At 65.0% G+C, this 14,959-nt stretch overlaps 6 protein-coding genes across 6 annotated transcripts in view; 4 read left to right on the top strand and 2 right to left on the bottom strand.

Moving 5' to 3' along the window:
• Nucleotides 1–134: 134 nt before the first annotated feature.
• On the top strand, nucleotides 135–1,728 carry CHLNCDRAFT_134963 (hypothetical protein; the record flags this gene model as incomplete). Its single annotated transcript, XM_005847117.1, has 5 exons — nucleotides 135–424; nucleotides 539–805; nucleotides 940–1,121; nucleotides 1,239–1,426; nucleotides 1,561–1,728. The coding sequence occupies 5 exons, from the start codon at nucleotides 135–137 to the stop codon at nucleotides 1,726–1,728; spliced, it is 1,095 nt and encodes a 364-aa protein (XP_005847179.1).
• Nucleotides 1,729–3,706: 1,978 nt separating this feature from the next.
• Nucleotides 3,707–4,983, top strand: CHLNCDRAFT_12296 (hypothetical protein; the record flags this gene model as incomplete). The annotated part of the gene is made up of 5 exons (XM_005847116.1): nucleotides 3,707–3,824; nucleotides 3,983–4,165; nucleotides 4,308–4,384; nucleotides 4,569–4,641; nucleotides 4,772–4,983. Coding segments are annotated over 5 exons (663 nt in total), but the record flags the coding sequence as incomplete, so codon positions are not given.
• Nucleotides 4,984–5,429: 446 nt separating this feature from the next.
• CHLNCDRAFT_52852 (hypothetical protein) lies at nucleotides 5,430–6,996 on the bottom strand (the record flags this gene model as incomplete). The annotated part of the gene is made up of 4 exons (XM_005846913.1): nucleotides 5,430–5,478; nucleotides 5,608–5,814; nucleotides 5,995–6,256; nucleotides 6,498–6,996. The coding sequence occupies 4 exons, from the start codon at nucleotides 6,994–6,996 to the stop codon at nucleotides 5,430–5,432; spliced, it is 1,017 nt and encodes a 338-aa protein (XP_005846975.1).
• Nucleotides 6,997–8,488: 1,492 nt separating this feature from the next.
• CHLNCDRAFT_134959 (hypothetical protein) lies at nucleotides 8,489–10,751 on the top strand (the record flags this gene model as incomplete). The annotated part of the gene is made up of 9 exons (XM_005847115.1): nucleotides 8,489–8,652; nucleotides 8,736–8,946; nucleotides 9,050–9,133; nucleotides 9,251–9,459; nucleotides 9,574–9,697; nucleotides 9,830–9,933; nucleotides 10,042–10,243; nucleotides 10,383–10,462; nucleotides 10,730–10,751. 9 exons carry the CDS (start codon nucleotides 8,489–8,491, stop codon nucleotides 10,749–10,751), a joined length of 1,200 nt encoding a protein of 399 aa, XP_005847177.1.
• Nucleotides 10,752–11,204: 453 nt separating this feature from the next.
• CHLNCDRAFT_23967 (hypothetical protein) lies at nucleotides 11,205–12,639 on the bottom strand (the record flags this gene model as incomplete). The annotated part of the gene is made up of 6 exons (XM_005846912.1): nucleotides 11,205–11,280; nucleotides 11,407–11,486; nucleotides 11,618–11,890; nucleotides 12,014–12,149; nucleotides 12,264–12,412; nucleotides 12,538–12,639. 6 exons carry the CDS (start codon nucleotides 12,637–12,639, stop codon nucleotides 11,205–11,207), a joined length of 816 nt encoding a protein of 271 aa, XP_005846974.1.
• Nucleotides 12,640–13,153: 514 nt separating this feature from the next.
• CHLNCDRAFT_52849 (hypothetical protein) overlaps nucleotides 13,154–14,959 on the top strand; it is a gene marked incomplete at both ends in the record, with an annotated part of 3,437 nt that continues 1,631 nt past the window's right edge. Inside the window, 6 exons of the mRNA XM_005847114.1 lie at nucleotides 13,154–13,165; nucleotides 13,277–13,483; nucleotides 13,620–13,829; nucleotides 14,114–14,188; nucleotides 14,413–14,559; nucleotides 14,754–14,924. Of these exons, the coding sequence (XP_005847176.1) occupies nucleotides 13,154–13,165; nucleotides 13,277–13,483; nucleotides 13,620–13,829; nucleotides 14,114–14,188; nucleotides 14,413–14,559; nucleotides 14,754–14,924 (822 nt within the window). The remainder of the gene's footprint in view (nucleotides 13,166–13,276; nucleotides 13,484–13,619; nucleotides 13,830–14,113; nucleotides 14,189–14,412; nucleotides 14,560–14,753; nucleotides 14,925–14,959) is intronic.

Below are 14,959 nucleotides of genomic sequence, written 5' to 3'. Positions count from 1 at the left end.
TGTTTACAAGAGCCCCGTGAGGATCCTCCTTCATGCATGTGTGTCCAGCTGGGCGGCCAGGACCCAAACATGCGCGGCAGGGGCATCACTAATCTTCCTGCGTAATCAATCATCCTCCTGCGTAATTGGCAACGATGCTGGCACTGGGCAGGCAACTGGGGCAGCTTGGACAGCTCGGCCGTTCGCTGCAGCCCGAGCGTGCGCTGCCGCTGCTCCTGAGCACCCTCCAGCAGCTGCGGCAGGCGCAGGAAGACAGGCCATATAGCTCCGCGCGGCGGCAGGCCGCCGCTGCCGCAGAAGTGACAGGCGGCAGCGCCCTCACCGACGAGCCGGAGCCGGTGCTGCGTGTGCCCGACCTGAGCACGATCAGCGCACTGAACCCGCGGCTGCATGAAATCATTCTGCAGCACCAGGCCCTGCAAAAGTGAGCGGCGGGCCTGCATGCTGCCTTGTTGACCGCCGTGCGGCTGCCTTCTTGCGCCGAGCCTGCCTGCCCCGCCCTGCACTGCTCCATGCGCGCTCCCCTGCTCCCTTGCAGGAGTGCCAGCGCGGTGGACACAATGTTGGCCGCCCTGCAGGCCGCCAGCCCAGCCATCAAGCAGCCGCAGCGCCTGAACAAAACCGCCTTCCGGGCGCTACGAGTTGACCAGCTGCGCGGCCTGCTGGAGCAGCTGGGGGCAGACACACGCGGCACCAAGGAGGTGCTGGTGCAGCGCCTGCTGGACATAGGCAGCGGAGAGCAGGAGCGGCAGCAGGAGCAGCATGCGGCGGCGGTGTCGCGGGCGGGAGCGGCCATGAAGGAGGGGTGAGTGCGCCCCGATGCATTGCCGTGCCGCTCGCCCTTCCTTCACGGTGATCACGTGTGCAAGGAACCAGCCAGTGTGAGTGTTTCCTTCCCTGCACCTTCACCCCGGCAATCCGGTGTTCTGCTGCCTGCAGGGTGGTCAGCCGACGACAGATTGCAGCGCAGGCAGTGGTGGCGGAGCGGCTGGCAGCGGCGGCGGAGCGGGGCGGGTATGGCGTGCCAGAGGCCAGCCTGCGGGAGAGCCACCGCCAGATGGTGCAGCAGTCGGGGTATGCCCAGATCTTTCGGCCGCAGGAGGTGGCCGACATCCTGGCAGGTGGGCTCCCCAGCCCAGCGCCTGCTGCGAGCTCTGCTGCGGCCCGCGTCTGTGCTGCTCTGCGTCGATCCGTGGTGCTCACGCCGGGTTCTGTGCCTGGCCTCCCTCGCCCTGCAGAGGCGCGCGCCGATGACGTGGCCATCATCGATGTGCGCGGGCGCTGCGCCTTCACAGACTACATGGTGCTAGCCACGGCGCGCAGCCAGCGGCTGGTGCGCATGCTGGCGGCGGCGGTGCTGCACCAGCTCAAGGCGCGGGCGCGGGAGGTGGCGCCCGGGGTGGCCCCCACCGTCGAGGGCGCACTGGTGAGAGGCCCGGGCGCAGGCTGCACTTCGCGCTGTGCCATCTCAAGCCCCGAAACCCGCCCCACGCTCCACACCTGCTCGAAGATGCCTGCCTGACCCCTGCGCCCTGGCACCCGGCACCTCCCTCCCCACAGGACGACTCGGAGTGGCTGGTGGTGGATGCCGGCAGCGTGGTGGCCCACGTGTTTCTGGAGGGCTACCGGGAGGAGTATGCTCTGGAGGAGCTGTGGGCGCCAGACGGCTCCAACATACAGCGGGTGGCGCCCAAGCAAACCGTGCACACGCTGGACAGCCTGCAATGACGGCGGCATGCGACTCTGCCCCAGCGGAGTCCTGCAACCCCTGTGGGCACAGCCTGCCAGGAGCTTGCACATTTGATTTTTAGATGCAGTCCCTTTGCGAGGCACGGATGCTTCATGAAATGAATGAAATGAAATCGGGATCGGGCCGGCAATGCACACGCACACGTCGCAGCGCGGCGGCCCTAGAAGCCCCTCATGTCGGCGCTGATCAGGGCCAGGTGTGCCTCCACCCGCTGCTCATCCACCTGGGCCGACAGCAGCCAGGCAACCACGTACACCTGCATCGTGCGCCGCAGCTTCTCCTCGCGCTGCGCCGCTGCCATGCCTGTGCCGCCAGGGCCTGTGCCGCTGACGCTCTGTTCTCGCTCCTCTGCTGCTCTCAAATCGCCTGCAGCCCCAAGGTGCGGCAGCATGAGAGGGCATGGGGTCCTCCTCTGGCAGCACTGCGGCACATCGGCTGCAAGCACTTGAGCTGCAAGTGCTCATGCCACAGTCAGTGACTACAGCTGTTGCAGGGGCAAACAGCATCCAGGGCGCACCTAGTATCTGCTCAAAGCCGCGCAGCACCGCCTCTTTCGCCACCAGCTCAGTGGCGTGCATGCTCCGCACCTGTTCCACCATAGACCCCAGCAGGTGCAGCGGCAACGTGGCAAACACCGCCCTCTCTGCCAGCAGAGGCGCCGCCGTCTCCACCTCCAGCAGCTGCTGCAGGCCCCCCTCTGCTTCTGCCAGTCGCTCTACGGCCGCCTGCAGCCGCTCCAAGCAAGCTGCCAGCTCCGATAGCGCCAATGCTTGCTGCTGCACCAGCTTGGCAGCTGCCGCCTCCCGCAGGTCTGGCACGTCTGCCAGAAGGTCCAAGGGCAGGGCAGGCAGATGCAACTGCGTCAGCACCGCATTGGTAAGTGCTGTGGCGTGCCGCTTGCTGTCGCCCACGGCAGCCTGCATGCCATGCAGGGCTATCCTCAGTGAATTATTCGCCGGCAAGTGCGCATGCCAGTCTATGCCATTTTTGGCAATCAATGTTTGCGCAAATTGCAACAAATGCTGCATACACCCACCTTCCAGTCGTCCAGCCCAGCGTTGATAGCATTCACGGCAAGCCGCACTGCTCGCTGCACAAGCAGGCATGGCTCAAGAAGGTGGTTATGCATGGGCGGTGGCAGAGTTGGCAGTGGCGGCAAGCGCCCAAGAGCCGCCACATCGGCACTGCTGTGGCTGTATTCCAATCATATTCTGGGCTGGCTGGCATCCTTGCCTGTGCCTCACGCCGCCTATTCCTCAAGTCCAGTGGTGTCGCCATCTGAGAGGCGATGGTTCAAGGCCAGGGCTGGTGAATCGCTTTGAAATTCGCTACCAAACGCCAATTGGGCCAATATTCACCGGTTCGGGCAGCAATTTTGGAAGTAGTGCCGTACGGCCTCCTCCCAGCGAATTGAAGCAATGCCCTGTTCCAGCCCCTCACAGCTTGAGCGGCTCCCGGCATCGGCATTCCAACAGCAGCCCAGCGCATGGTGGCCGGGACTGCACAGCTGCTTGCTCTGGGCAGGGTTGCCACTGGTGAGTGTTGTGTGTGATGGTGGGCGATTAACGAATGCCGGGCAATTGGTCGTGACGCCACCAGACCTCCGCCGCTGCTCCGCCATCCAACGCCGGCTTCGCAGGTCGCCGCCTGCCCCAAGGCATCACGAGAATGGCAGAGCAGGTGCATCAGCCGCTGCTGAAGAGGCAGCGGCTAGCAGCCATTGCGAGCGCCAGCGGGGGCAAGGCCGGCACGGCAGTCAGCGGGGAGCCGGCGCCGCAGACCGTGGCGGGTGCGCAGCAGCCGGAGCAGCTGCTTCAGGCCAGCCCCCCTCCCAAGCAGCAGGCCGGCGGTGCCAGTAGCAACAGCGGCGCTCCCAAGAAGCAGAAGCAGCTGGTCATGCCCACGCCCGTGCACCCGCCCACAGCACCGGCCGACCCCGCGGCCTGGGACAATGCTGTGCTGCTTGTGGACAAGCCAAAGGAGTGGACCTCGTTCGACGTGTGCGGCAAGCTGCGCCCCGCACTGGCGGCGCTGCTGGGCAAGAAGAACCGGGAGGTGAAGGTCGGGCATGCAGGTGGGTGGCTGGGCTTGCCAGGGGCGTGGCACAGGCCTCGGCAGAGTTGCCCTGCTGGCACTAGCGCTGTTCCCGCTCCCCTCTCCGCTGCTCGACGCCATCCCCTCCCACCCCTCCAGCTTGTGCCCTGCTTTGCTGTGCTGTGCTGTGCTGTGCAGGCACGCTGGACCCCATGGCCACCGGCCTGCTCATCGTGTGCGTGGGGCGGGGCACCAAGGCGGTGGATGCGTTCATGGCCATGCACAAGTGCTACAGCGGGACGCTGCGGCTGGGGGAGGGCACGCCCTCGTATGACGCAGACACGCCTGTGGAGCAGCGAGCGCCGTGGGAGCACATCACGGGTGGGGCTGGAGGGGGGTGACGGGTGGTGGAGTGGCGTCGCCTGATTCCATGGTGGGGGACAGGGGACAGGGCCTGAGAGCCCCCTGGCCGCGGCTGCGCGGCCGAGATGCAGCCCTCGCTGCTGCGCTGCTGCTCCTGCAGACGACGACTTGCTGCGGGCGCGGGATGGGCTGGTCGGCGAGATCCAGCAGCTGCCGCCGATGTACTCAGCCATCAAGGTGCGGCCTTGGGCAAACAGACCGCAGTGGGTGGGCTTGTCTCAAGTGGGGCAAGGCCTGGATTGCAGCTTTGTTGAGGTTTGGTATTGGGCTTGGATAAGCATAGGGCTGGTTCCCACCCCTGTTGCTCTGCCACAGCTCCGCCACACCGCTGCCGCACCATGTGGTGCTCCGCATGGTGCAGATTGGTGGCCAGAAGCTGTGTGATGTGGCGCGCAAGGGCAAGGAGCTGGAGCGCCAGCCGCGAACCGTCACAGGTGGGAGTGTGGGCGTAAGCCTGGGTGGCTGGGTGCTTTGTGGGGACGCATTCTGGGGGGACTAAATGGGTGGTTGAGTCCACCTGCCACCTGCCACCATCCCAATCCCTGCTCCACCCTTGCCCTGCAGTCGAGAGCTTTGACCTGTGGCGGGACGCGGGCGAGGCGCAGTGCGTGCACTTCCGCGTGGTGTGCAGCAAGGGCACCTACATACGCTCGCTGGCGCACGACCTGGGCGCCGCACTGGGCTCTGCCGCGCACCTGACGGCGCTGCGGCGGGAGGCCATCGGGCAGTACAGCGTGGAGGGGGCCTGGGATGTGCGGCAGCTGGCGCAGCAGCTGTACGAGCAGCGCAAGCAGCAGCAGCAGCGGCAGCAGCAGGAGGGAGGGCAGCCACAGGAGGGAGGGCAGGCAGCGCAGCAGCAGCCGAAGGGTTCAGCAGCGGCGGAGGTCGAGGAGCATCGCCCGAGCTGATGCTCTGCCGAAACCGCCAGGCTGTGTTCTTGAATGCATGCCATTGTCACTGGAGTTGACTGTTACTGCTGCAATGTGCCCAAAGGGACACAAGATGCTGGCACCCGTGGGACTGCTGCGGGCATCTTGCACGGCAGGTGCTACAAGCCGGTAACAGCAGGAACGCAACAACAAAATGGGAGTGAACATTGCAAACGATGGCTGACAGCAAAAAAGGAAACCAAGCAAGAGTGCCATGCATTGATGGTGTGCACAAGTGAGGCTGGCACCTGTGAATGGGCCACCAGCCCCAACTGATGCAGCTCCAGGACCCGTCAGTTGTTGGATGCATCCTGGGGCGGCACGGTCTGGGGCACATACGGCCTGCAGCACCACAGGAAGGTTGCAGCAGCGGTGAGAGCAAGGTGCTGCTGGAGCCCAGGCGAACTGCCTCCGCGCGTGCCTGCACCCGCACCCCTCTGCCCATGCCCACTTCACCCGCCCCCTCCTCACCTCTGCGCCTCCCAGGCCACCTGCGCCATCATGGTGAGCGCGGAGCGCGCCTCCCGCTCATCCTCCACCGGCCGCACAAAGGGCACGCGCAGGTCCTGGGCAGCGCTGCCGTCCTGCCGCGCGGCGCGCATGTGCACCCCCAGCCGGTCCACCCACACCATCTCCGCCCACGCCATGTCCTCAAACGCCACTCCCAGCGCGTGGCAGCTGCAGGGAAAGGAGGCGCACGGGCGGGTCGAGCTGAGGGGGCGCATCAGGTGGATGGCAGACAAGCAGAGGCCCGCACAGCACCATGCCGCTGCCTGGGACATACGCGCTTCAAAACACTCCCAGGGCCTGCATGCATGGGCCTGCTGGGCCCGCGGCCCACCCGCCCGCCAGCCGCACCTGATGCGCACAATGTCTTCGGGCCTGTCGGCGTTCATGTTGCGCACCAGGGCGGCGGCGCGGGTGCGCAGCGGGTCGGCCTCCGCGCCGCGGTACTCGCCGCCCGGCAGCACCTCGGCCGAGGAGCTGCCGCTGAGCTGGCCCACATAGAAGCAGCGGTCGACGGCGAGGCGGACGTAGAGGTCGGTGGGCTGCGGGGCGTCCACGCCCATGCCCCCGGCGTGCAGCCTGTTGTGCAGGTCGGCGGCCTCCTCTGCCAGCTCTGCGCAACGCGGCGGGCGTGGGGGGCGAGGCCAAGGGGCGGTCAGGAGTTGGCAGAGGCCCGGGGCGGTAGGGGAGAGGCGTGGGCCTCCGGCTGGTGGCGCCGCGCACTGCAAGCTGCTGGTTCCCCGCAGGACTGGCAGGCAGGTCTGATTCACCCAGTTTTCACATCAGCATGCAGCTCTGCTGCGCTGCGAACAAACCGCAGCACGGCCGAAGGCTTCCCCCCTGCACCAGCACACCTGCGCTGACGGGCTCCACGCTGCCGATGAGGGTGACGCGGGCCAGCAGGCGCGCGGGGTGCTCCCCCGGCTGCACAAACAGGCTGCACTTGGGGTCGCGCTTGAGGTTGGCGGTGTGCACGGCGTCGGCGCGCAGCCTCAGGATGGGCTGCCCCGCGTCGTCCAGCACGTAGGACACATAGGTGCCCAGGGGGATGCCGTCCTCGCTGATGGTGCACAGCGTGCCGTGCGCCACCAGGTCGACGATGGTGCGCGCCGTCTCCGCGTCAGTGGGCATGGCGCCTGCTGCGGGGCCCGCGCCGTTGCTGCTGCTGCTGCCGTTGGCGGTGGCAACCGGCGCCGCCACCGCCAGGACGAGCTGCTGGTTCCGCCGCCTGGCGCCCGTGGCGCGTGCATTGCGCTGCAGTTGGCACGGGGCCGCTGCCTGGGGCGCCTGCTGCCGGGAGGGGGCCACGGCGCATGGCCGGGCGCTGGGCGGCGAGCACAGCGAGGCTGCCATGCTGCGAAAAGGAGATGGGTTGAACTGTAGAAACCGAGGGTGCCGTTGGGAGGGGCGGCAGGGGAGGGAGATATCAGGATAAAACGAAGGGCAGCAGTCCCAGCACGGAGCGAGGAGACTAGGGCTGGGCAGTAACGATGAACCGGTAATGCTAAAGTAAAGTAAATTTACGATTTAATGGTTCACTGCTGTCCTGGGCCACATTTACCACGACAGTAAAGAGTGGGAAAGGTTCAGGAAAGGTTTACAGCGGGCGGCGGCAGATTTGTTAAAACCTGCTTTTGAATGGTCAATTGTGTCATAACCGTAGAACTGGGAGTTGTATGAAGACCATACACGCCCTCCCAGGCCAACTCCAGTCCGGCTGGGGGAGTTGGACATGCATGGCGGCTACGTCGCCGCCATCAACGGTGACATCTCGAAGCAGGGATGGCTGGCCATGTGGTCATGGCGCCCTTCACAGCAATTTCATCTTATTTCTCCATGTTGTAAGATAAATTTACCCTGTTCTGGGCTATGTTACCCTCCAAAATGGGGCATTATTGCCAGCAGGTGCTATTCAGTAACGCTTTATATAAGCTTTACAGCTTCGAGTGGGTTCACAGGCGCACATAGTGAATTACAGACAGGCAGTAAAGGCTTTATCTTCACTAAAGCTTTAGATGACCTTCACAGGTGGCGCCAACTGGCTTTACACCCCAGCCCTAGAGGAGACACCATCAAACCGTTTGCGTTTCGAAGCGGAGGCTTGCGTCCAGGACTCAATTGCCATGATGCGCAAGGCCCAGGCGCAACTGTGACGCACACCCTGCAAGTCACACGGCGACCTTAGCCCAGGTGCCTTCGCTGCTTTGACACACAGTGGAGAGGACCAATGCGGATCTCATGCACCACGACAGGCAAGTAAAGATCACCAGCCCATCAGGTGGTTCAGTCGCTGCAGCGGGCGGTCCGCTCCCTGCCGGCTGCCGGGGGGCAGAGCCCGCCGTCGACACACACAAACTCGCAGCAGCCTGTCAGTATTGGCAGCCACACATATTGCTTTTTGAATGATGCAAAAGGAAATCGAATGGGGATCCACATTTTGACTGATTTTGAGGCGGAACGGCGGCGGCGGTGGCGGGACGGCTGGCCAACCTGGTGGGACGGCCCAAATTGGCCAGCCTCAAAGCCTTGAGCATCCAACGCCACATCCACTGATCCTCAGGGCTGTGGGCCTCAACCAGCGGCCCGGTTTCCAGTAGGCTACTGCTCCTACAAAGGCCTGCCCGGGCGCTCGCAGGCCTCTCGACACGTCGTTTGCATGTGCTGAGCACCAGCAGTTCATAGCGCGAGTCCTGCCCTCGCTTGACACAGCGGGTGGGATCGCCTTAGAATCGCGCCACGGCAACTGTGCTGCTGCAGACCTGGCCGTGGCGGCCTGCATCATACAGGAGCTGACCGCCTTCCGCCGCTGTTGCTGCACCCGCCCGCTCCGGCAGTGGCGGCCGCCATGCCGCCGGTTGTGCGCCAGAGCCCCCTTCTGTCCGAGCCCTGCCTGATGCTGGCAGTCTACACGCTGGTCAGCGGGGCCGGCGTGTACTCGCAGCTGACCGCCAGCAAGGAGGGCCAGGAGGCGGCGGGAGAGGCAGCCAAGATGCTGCACCTGGCGACGAGGTGCGTGGCTGACTTTGCGCGTTCTCGCGAGGCATGGGCCTGCCGCACCACACTGAACGCCCCTGTTGTCCCTCCTTGTCCAGCGGCTATGATGTAGACACAGCGTCAGCCAAGCGGCTGGCCTTTGCGACGCTGGAGATGGTGCTGCAGACGCAGCTGGGCGTCTTCTTTGCGGCAAACCTGGCGGCGGGAGTCTACGCCGGCTTCACCCTGGTCACCAAGACCCTGTTTCTGGGACAGCTGACCGCGTCCGAGACCTCGCAGCTGGCCGAGGCACGCGGCAGGGGGTGGGAGGTCTGGCCTGCACTCCGCTCGGGGATCGTTGAGTCTGAGGATGGCCACCAGAAGTGTCTTCAACTCCTGCTCGCGTGTGCATCTGCTGCTGCTGCTGCTGCAGAGGTTCCTCAAGTTTGCCATGCTCAAGGTGGCGTTCCTGGCGGTGGTGCGCAGCCCTGGGTATGGGGGCGTGATGCAGGCAAGTGTGGGAACCGGGCCTGCCTGTTGCTTGCCAGGGGCCCTGCCTCTGTTGCCTGCTAAGAACTCGGCTGCTGTACACACGAGTCGTGGTCGCTCATTCCTGTCGCCCCTGCCGCTGCAGTGGCTGGCCTGGTGCGCCGTCATCTGCTGGTTCTCAATGTTCACCAAGCTGGCCAGCCTGCGCGGTGACGCCCTCCTGTCCTCGCCGTCCGCCACCCTGGCGCAGCACCTTCGCATCCTGTTGCTGCTGGGCGGCATCCTGGCGCAAGACCTCAGCTGGGTGGCTGGCTTCCTGCGCACCGCACGAGGCATGCAGGGGGGCTCGCTAAGGTGGGTAGCCATTGCACGCCCCCTGTGCTGCGTACCGCTGATTTGTGACCGGTTGTTTGTGTGCGGCAGCTGGTCTGCATTCCACCGGTCTGCTGTGCTCCCTGCTCCCTGCAGCCATGCGCTGCTGTGGCTGTTTGATGCCACGTTTGTGGCGGTGGATGCGGCATATGCTCTGCTGAAGTATGCGGTGCAAGCCTGGGACCACTGCAAGGTGATGCGGGCGGAGGTGCGCGGCGAGGTGAGCTTTTGGTTTGCATGGGGTTCGGACCCTACCTGCGCGGCGGTGCAAGATGTGAGCAATGCTGCTCAGTTGCTCGACCTTGTGGAGCCGCCCTGAAACACCGCATGCTGCCTGCCTGGTGCCGCACAGGAGCGGGAGCCGTGGGAGGGCCGCACCGAGCTGGTGTACTGGCTGAACCTTGCGGCCGACCTCACGCTGCTCGGGCTGAGCCTCTTCCACTACCTGCACCTCTGGTGGGCAGCGAGGCTGCATGGTGGCAGGCTGCATGTAGGCCAACAGAGAGCCAGCAGAGGTGGACCCTGGCTGCCGCCGGTTGAGTGAGTGTGTCCACCTCCTTGCAGGTGGCTGCACGGTTTGCAGCTGCAGCTGATAGACGGGGTGCTGTTCCTGGATGTGAGGCTGCTGGTGGGCGTCATTCGGTGCCGCGTGCGCCGCCACCTGAGCTACCGCCGCCTGCAGCACCAGCTGCGGCACAGCTTTGCGGATGCCACGGTACTGCAGCTGGCAGAGCACCGCTGCTGCATCTGTTTGGACTCAATGAAGGTGGGTGAGCGGGCGTGCAGCGCCCCTCCTTCTGCAAGCAGCCTCCCCTTGCGACGCAATTACCTGCCATTTTATGCTGGCCAACAGTCCAGTGCTTTGCTGAGTTGTTTTTGGCCTCCACCCCTTCCTCCACATCCAGGCGGGCAAGCTGCTGCCATGCGGCCACGTCATGCACGTGTCCTGCCTGTGCGCCTGGCTCCAGCAGAATGCCACCGGCTCGTGCCCGCTGTGCCGGGCCAGCCTGGACATCCATCACCCCCAACCCAAGCCTCGGCAGCCCTCCGGCATCGAGCGGCAGCAGCCACAGGGCATTGCCCCAGCCAGGGAGTCACCTCACCGCGACACAGCCCCATCTCCCACCAGCAGCAACAGCGGTGCTCTCACGCGCCCCTTCACTCGCTTGCAAGCCCGTCTGGCAGCAACAGCTCAATCTGCTGCCAGCGGCGGCGGTCGACTCGCAACCCACTCTGTCAGACACCGCCGCAGGATTGACGGCTTGCTGGATTGAGCACTCTCTGCATCACATCACACTACAACCGACTGCCTGCAGCTGCCACTCGTGTGGAGCCCTGGCATCTGCTACATCTCGCCCTGTAGATGCCAATGGCATGCGCCCGTCTACGCTGCCTCCTACCAGCAGCGTTTGTTCACTTAACTCCTGGCCCTCTGAAGCCTGGGACCTGTATTGCACTGACACCTGCACCCTTTGATTCGCGATGGCTTGGAAGCCTGCACGCGTCATTCCATGAATCATCGATCGGCGCTCCAGCCTTTCTGTCCCATTTTCCCTTTCATTCTTGGCTGCGTGCCTCCAAGTTTTCCCTTGCCAATCTACTCGGCAACGCGCGCCGTCTGTGTCCTTATCTGCTTGACCTGAACACCATCTGCCACAGGCCTGCCTCAGCATCGTGTGAACACGCAAAAGCAGCTGCAAGTGGCACTCCGGAGGCATGCAAGTAACTCAGGCGGCGCTGGGCAGTATGTGCTTGGCGTGGAAGGAGAGGTGGTCGTCCATGAAGGTGGCAATGGTGAAGTAGCTGCAGAAGAGGGGGAGGCACAGTGGGCATGTGCAATTGGTGGGAATTTGAGGGCAGGAGAGCCGAGGGCTGGATTGCACGCGTGGCCGCAGCAGCGCGGCAAGCCAGGAGGCGGGCGGCGCTCACCTGTGGTCGTACCCCTCATTCATGCGGCTCTCCACCTGCAGCTTCCCGCGCGCCGCCTCCTCAAACGCCCAGGGGTGCAGCTGCACGGGGTTGTGCACAGAGCCAGCCAGGAATGAGGCCAGCAGGCTCCAGCAGCAGCCAGCTGGCTGGTGTGCTGCGTCTGCAGCCCCAGGGGCCCAGCCCCAGGGGTCCCCTTCCAAACTGGCCCCACCTGCGTCTTCAGGAACTCGTCGTCGGTGCCGGTGTCCATCAGCACAGGTAGGGAGGGCCCGCTGTACTGGCGCGCCAGCTCGGTGGCGTCGTACTGCTGTGCCACCTCCTGCCACTGCTCCCCCAGGTACCCCGCAAATGCCTTTTGCCCCCACGGCACTTGCGTGGGGTTGCAGATGGGCGCAAAGGCGGAGACCGACTTGTAGGCGGTGGGGTTCTTCAGCGCAATGGTGAGGGCGCCGTGCCCGCCCATCGAGTGGCCCATGATGCCAGCCTGGCACAGAGCGGCAGGGCGAGGCAGCAGCGCAAGCATGCGGACGGTTGGGCTGGTGGCGGCTGAGCCACATGCGGCGCCCAGGCATGCATGGCAGCGTGCGGGCCCTCAGCCCCCGCTCACATTGTCGACGTCCAGCTCCGGCATGCTGCGCAGCAGGGCGGGCAGCTCCTGCGTGATGTAGCTGTACATGCGGTACTGCCTCCACTTGTCGGCAGTGGCATCCAGGTAGAAGCCAGCGCCAGTGCCAAAGTCCCAGCTGCAGGCATGGCGCAATGCGGGTGGGGCAACACAGCAAGAGTGGGTACAAGGGTGGCGCTTCCAGCAGCCATGTGCTTGGTCGCCATGCAGTGCTATGCCCCGGGCGCCGCACCTCTCGTCCTCCCCCTCGATGCCAAGGCCGCGCGGCGAGGTGTCGGGCGCCACAACCGCCAGCCCCAGCTCCGCCGCCTTACGCTGCGCCCCCGCCTTTTGCACAAAGTTTTCGTCGGTGCAGGTCAGGCCGCTGAGGTAGTACACCACCTGCAGCAGCGGCAAGAGGGGTGGGTGGCAGCAGCGGCAGGGAGTGACATTCTGGCGCCGCTGAGCGGCCGTCCCCACCCGCCGTGCCGTGGAGGTACGGTGCCACGCGGCGCGCCACCACGTACCGGAGCCTTCGTGACGGCAGGAGGGAAGAAGACCGTAAACACCATTTTGCAGCCCAGTTCGCGGCTCTGGTGGGCGTAGCGCCGCACAAACCCGCCAAACATCTGCATGGGCATGGTGCCATAGGTGATCGGACCCAGATCCAATTGCGATCGCCACGAGACAGGCAGCAGGCAGAGCGACATGCCTTGTTGGTCTTCAACAGTTCTGCCATCTTGAGACTTCCACAGTTGCACTGATGCAACCACCCCAAAGCGGAAACAAGGACTGGACTGGTCAGATGGACAACCCGCTGATCGTCCTGTGCAGTCCAGTCACGCCCCGTTGGCAGGCCGCACCTTCAAAAACCCACTCGGCCTTGCGACGTCTCAGACCCCCTTGCATTCCCTGAGAGCGTCGGGAGTCCCATTGCAGCAGCTGGAAGCCTGGCACGATGGCGGTGGACTTTCCGGGCGATCGCCGTGCGTACTGGGGGCTTGCTGTGGTGCTGCACAGCTGCGCGCCGCTCACCGATCGCTGCCTTGTTGTCGTGCAGAGGCGCTGGAGGACTTCCTGCTCAACTATTTGGAAGTGAGCCCGGATGAGGGTAGCGGGAAGGCCGTGACCAGGCCCAAGTACATGGAGATGCTGGTGGGTGGGCGACGCCATGGCCCGCGATGGCTGCCGCCGGGCGGCCAGTTCAAACGTGCGCCGCGCCAGCCCACCCGCCTCCCTGCTCCCTGCGCGCTTGCCTGCCTGCAGCAAGACATTGCCAATCGGCAGCGCAGCACCCTGGATGTGGATCTGGACGACCTGGATGGGTTCAGCAAGGACCCGGAGCTGGTGGAGCACGTGGAGGGCAACACGCAGCAGTACCTGCGCCTGCTGGCCGAGGCGGCTGACAACATCATGCCTGCCCCCACAGATGACAACCTGCCAGAGGACGTGTTTGATGTGCTGCTGGACCAGGTGGGCGGCGGCGTGTGCCAAGCACGGGGCTAACGAGCGGTGTGGGGCACCGTGCACGAGGTGGAACAGACATGTGCCGCTGCTGCCAGCTGCGGCCTGCTGCGGTTTGATCAGCGCTGCCTCCCTCTCCCTGCAGCGGCGGCGGGCTCAGGAGATGACGCGGGCGCAGATGGAGGTGGAGGGGCGGGGGGAGCAGCAGGACCCCAACTTTGCGCTGCCGCCCAGCCTGCTGCGCCGCTACGAGGTGCTGGTGCGTCCGCGCAGCAAGATGGCGCGCCGCACGATGCGCGACATCTCCGCAGACTGCATCGGCTCGCTGTGCACCTTCCGGGGCATCGTCACGCAGGTGCGTGTGTGGGTGCGTGTGTGCATGTGTGTGTGGGGTCTGGCTGCGGCGGGCAGTTCATTACGGTGCCGGCGGCATGCGGAACTGGCTGTCGCCTGCCCAAGCAGCGCCACACGGCAAGCAGCATGGGCAGCGCGCACTGCTCTTGTGCGATGGTGCAGCGGCTGCTGCTGGAGCAAGTGGGCATGCGGGGCAGTATGCACCCATCAAAGCGGCGGCCATCGCCGTCCGGCTGCCTATGCCCCACACCTCGAGCTTCCTGCCCCCTGCCCGGCCGCAAGCAGGTGTCTGATGTGCGGCCGCTTCTGACTGTGGCCACATACCTGGACGACCAGACCGGGTTTGAGATCTACCAGGAGGTGGGTGGTGTGTGTGCACAAGCACTTCCGCTTGAGAGGCGAGCGCTTGGCTCTGATGGATACAATCAGGGTTGACCTCAGCAAGGGCAGCACGGCATGCGGGGTGCCCATATGCTAGAGCCAGGCTGGGTGGCTGCCAAGCCCGCAGCATGCCGCCTGACGTTCTGTTGCACACACCAAAATGACCCACCTCGCTCCCACCGCGCCGCCTGCCTGGTGCGCAGGTCAGCGGCAAGAGCTTCAACCCGCTCCAGGAGGCGCCCGACGAGGTGAAGAAGATGAATGGCGGCAAGAGTGAGCTGTTCATGCAGGTGCGCGGCTCCAAGTTTGTCAAGTACCAGGAGTGCAAGATACAGGAGTCGCCCGACGAGGTAAGTGTGCGATTGTGTGTGGGGTGTGGGGTGGTGGTGGTGGTGGTGGTGGTGGTGGGGATGTGGTGGGTGTTTGTCTGTGGGGGCCTGAGGGAGCAGGGCGCGGTACAGGGTGGATAGCGACACGAATGCTACCCTCCCGGCAATGCGCGTGCACCACTCCACCACCGCCGTGCCTGGCCCGCTGCCCGCAGGTCCCCCAGGGCTCCACGCCGCGCACGCTCATGGTGCACCTGCGCGGCAGCCTGACGCGCAGTCTCAAGGCGGGCGGCAGCGTCACGCTGTCGGGCATCTTCCTGCCGGAGCCGTACACGGGGCAGCGCGCCATGCTGCGCGCCTCGCTGCTGACCTCGACCTACATGGAGGTCATGGCTGGAAGCAGAACAAGCAGAGCTACCAG

This window comes from Chlorella variabilis, assembly GCF_000147415.1.
Source record: "Chlorella variabilis unplaced genomic scaffold CHLNCscaffold_12, whole genome shotgun sequence".
In the NCBI taxonomy this organism is placed as follows: Eukaryota; Viridiplantae; Chlorophyta; class Trebouxiophyceae; order Chlorellales; family Chlorellaceae; genus Chlorella; species Chlorella variabilis.
Note: the sequence above shows the minus strand (reverse complement) of the source record. Positions and strands in the feature narration are given on the sequence as shown.